Genomic DNA, 2,596 nt, shown 5'->3' with positions numbered 1-2,596 from the left:
ATCATCCAACACATCTCCGCATGATCATTTTTTAAACAAATTTCATATCATTTAAAGAAAAAAAACAAGCATAGATATAATACTACGAAATTTTTATGCTTGTAAGAGTAATAGTACAATAATATGACGGAAAAAGTGAACGTCATGCAAAATAAACAATTATTGGTAAATTCATTTTTCAATTGCACGGTTATTTTATTTTGCTTAATTATATGTCACATAATCTTTTTTGTGTTTCAGATTTATGGTACTACTGATCCCTGGCCTGTAAAACATGCTGATTGTCCGCTTGTCTCTGCCTTTGTTCCTGTTCTTTCTGATCACTGATCTTCAAGCTGACGTAGGAGATGACGTCAAAGAGGCATCAGATGCTGTAAAAACAGGAATCGAAGCTACCAATGCCATTACAGAAATTGTAACTGGCCTGAAGGTGCTTGCTAAATTCACTACAATAATGGGTAAGGTCGCTCCTTTTCTGGCAGCCATTGGACCACTCATGGACATAATAACCTTGTTCCTTCCAAAACAAGAGGATCCAACCCTTAAATTCCTGAAAGAGCAATTTTCGAGGGTGGATTCTAATTTCAGAAATGTGGAACGACTGTTTGGAGAAGTTACAAATCTAATCAAATCAAAAGCTCTCAAGGCACAGTTTTCAGAAATTGAACAAAATGTCAACGCTTTGTCGTATCGGCTTCACATGGTAATGAAAGCCCCGAAAGATGCTGTAGAAGGCCAGAAAGCTCGATTCATCAATTCCTTCAAAACCAGTTATCTTAGCGCAGCTAAAAAGATATATAATGGCATCATGACCAAACAATCGTTTACAGACAATATTCCAATGGCAGCGATGGAATACACAAATAATGATCGCAAGAAGATGCAGAAGGTCATGGCTGGATGCGTCGGGCTTCTCATGACAGCTGTGAAGGTCAACTTAGCTTACCTGAAGCTGACGAATAGAACAGCAAGCTATAAAATGGAGCAAAAGGAATGGGAGACCAACATCAAGAAGGTTCTACAGAAAGTAAAAGAAGTGGATAAACAAGTCACTAGTAAATGGGAAGATCAGAAATTCCAAGATATGAAAGACCTTTCTGCACAGTACAAAGAAGATAATCACGAGCAATTTGCGAAACGGTTGTACAAGTTTTACTCTGAGAAATATTACTGGAGAGATTGGGTTGTCATCGTCTACAACAAAATGGCCGAGTCATGGACTGGGAAAAATGGACATACTTTTAAACTTTGCGGAGGGGACAAATACTTGGAGAAAGACAACAGAAATATTTTAACATCAAGTGTACCGAAGGAAAAAAACAAAATTGACAAAAGCTTTTATCAGGGGAAATTAGGTTCAGTTACAACGGAGACAGTAGTTTTAATTCACTACGCCTGGTCAGCGAGCTCTGTTTTGGATCAGATAAAGAAGTTTAGTCGCGCTGATGTTTGCATGCAAGCCGTTATATCTGATCGAGAGAGTGCGCGTGTTGCATCCGCCTCTGGTCGTTTAGCCTCCAAATGGAAGTACTTTTATAACATGTACATCTTCGGATAAGAAGTTGCATTTTGATATTATTTAAATAAAGCATAGCATGATTAAAAAAGGTTTTTATAGCGTTATATGTGCATTATCTTTATTTTTCAGTGAATAGAATGATAATTCTTCGAGGTTTTAATAGAATCAAGATCCATCGTGTATTTTTGGAAATTACAATTTCTACATTAAATTATTTTTACTGATTCTTCTTATGCCATTTATAATTTCGTCGTCTGGATTTTCTTCCAGGAAGCACTGTCACTAAATATTTTCTATATCTGTATCTTTCTTTATCTTATTTTCTTTACACTGCCACTTCTTCGACCGAGTTTCTTTTCTTTATCTTGTTTTCTTTAAAGATTGAACGGACGTTAGAATCTATGTAGATATTGTTTATAATTTCGTCTGGATTTTCTTCCAATAAGCATGGACACTAAAATTTAAGATATTATATATATATATATATATATATATATATATATATATATATATATATATATATATATATATATATATATATATATATATACACATATATATATTCCCTTTGAACATCCTTTTTTTCTTCATCTTATTTTCTTTAAACTGCCTTTTCGATATCCTTTTCTTTATCTTGTTTTCCTTCAAGATTGAACTGACGTTAGAACCTATGTAGACATTGTTTACGACTTTTGTTTTTGCATATTTTTAATTCTGTTAATTTTTTTCCTTATCTTGTTTTTCTTTAAACAACATTTCTTCAGCAAAATTCCATTTCCCTTTCTTAGTTTCCGGATGCAACGCATTAAAAAAATTACAGATTTTACAATTTATATAAAAATATGTTTCTATTAAAGCAATATTGCTTGATTCTAATGTTCATACATTTTCCTTTATGTTCATTTTCTGCCAGTCATCATTTTAATTTTTTTGATACGACATGTATAAAAAAGATTCCTGGGCGAAGAACAGTCAAACTTTGGTAGAGGATATCAAAATGCCACAAAATTTTGTCATTTTGAGAAATTTGTGAATCCATTTTGGTCCACAATATAAAACCTGTGACATTTTGATAAC

At 33.3% G+C, this 2,596-nt stretch overlaps 1 protein-coding gene across 1 annotated transcript; it reads left to right on the top strand.

Moving 5' to 3' along the window:
* The first annotated feature begins 240 nt into the window (after nucleotides 1-240).
* Nucleotides 241-1,607, top strand: LOC133206074 (uncharacterized). The gene has a single exon (XM_061342003.1). The coding sequence runs from the start codon at nucleotides 275-277 to the stop codon at nucleotides 1,556-1,558; it is 1,284 nt and encodes a 427-aa protein (XP_061197987.1). The 5' UTR covers nucleotides 241-274; the 3' UTR covers nucleotides 1,559-1,607.
* Nucleotides 1,608-2,596: the final 989 nt, after the last annotated feature.

The sequence above is a fragment of the Saccostrea echinata genome, unplaced genomic scaffold (assembly GCF_033153115.1).
Source record: "Saccostrea echinata isolate AGI-Se365-2 ecotype Australia unplaced genomic scaffold, CSIRO_AGI_Sech_v1 ptg000054l, whole genome shotgun sequence".
Classification (NCBI taxonomy): Eukaryota; Metazoa; Mollusca; class Bivalvia; order Ostreida; family Ostreidae; genus Saccostrea; species Saccostrea echinata.
This window is presented reverse-complemented; position numbering and strand designations above follow the sequence as displayed.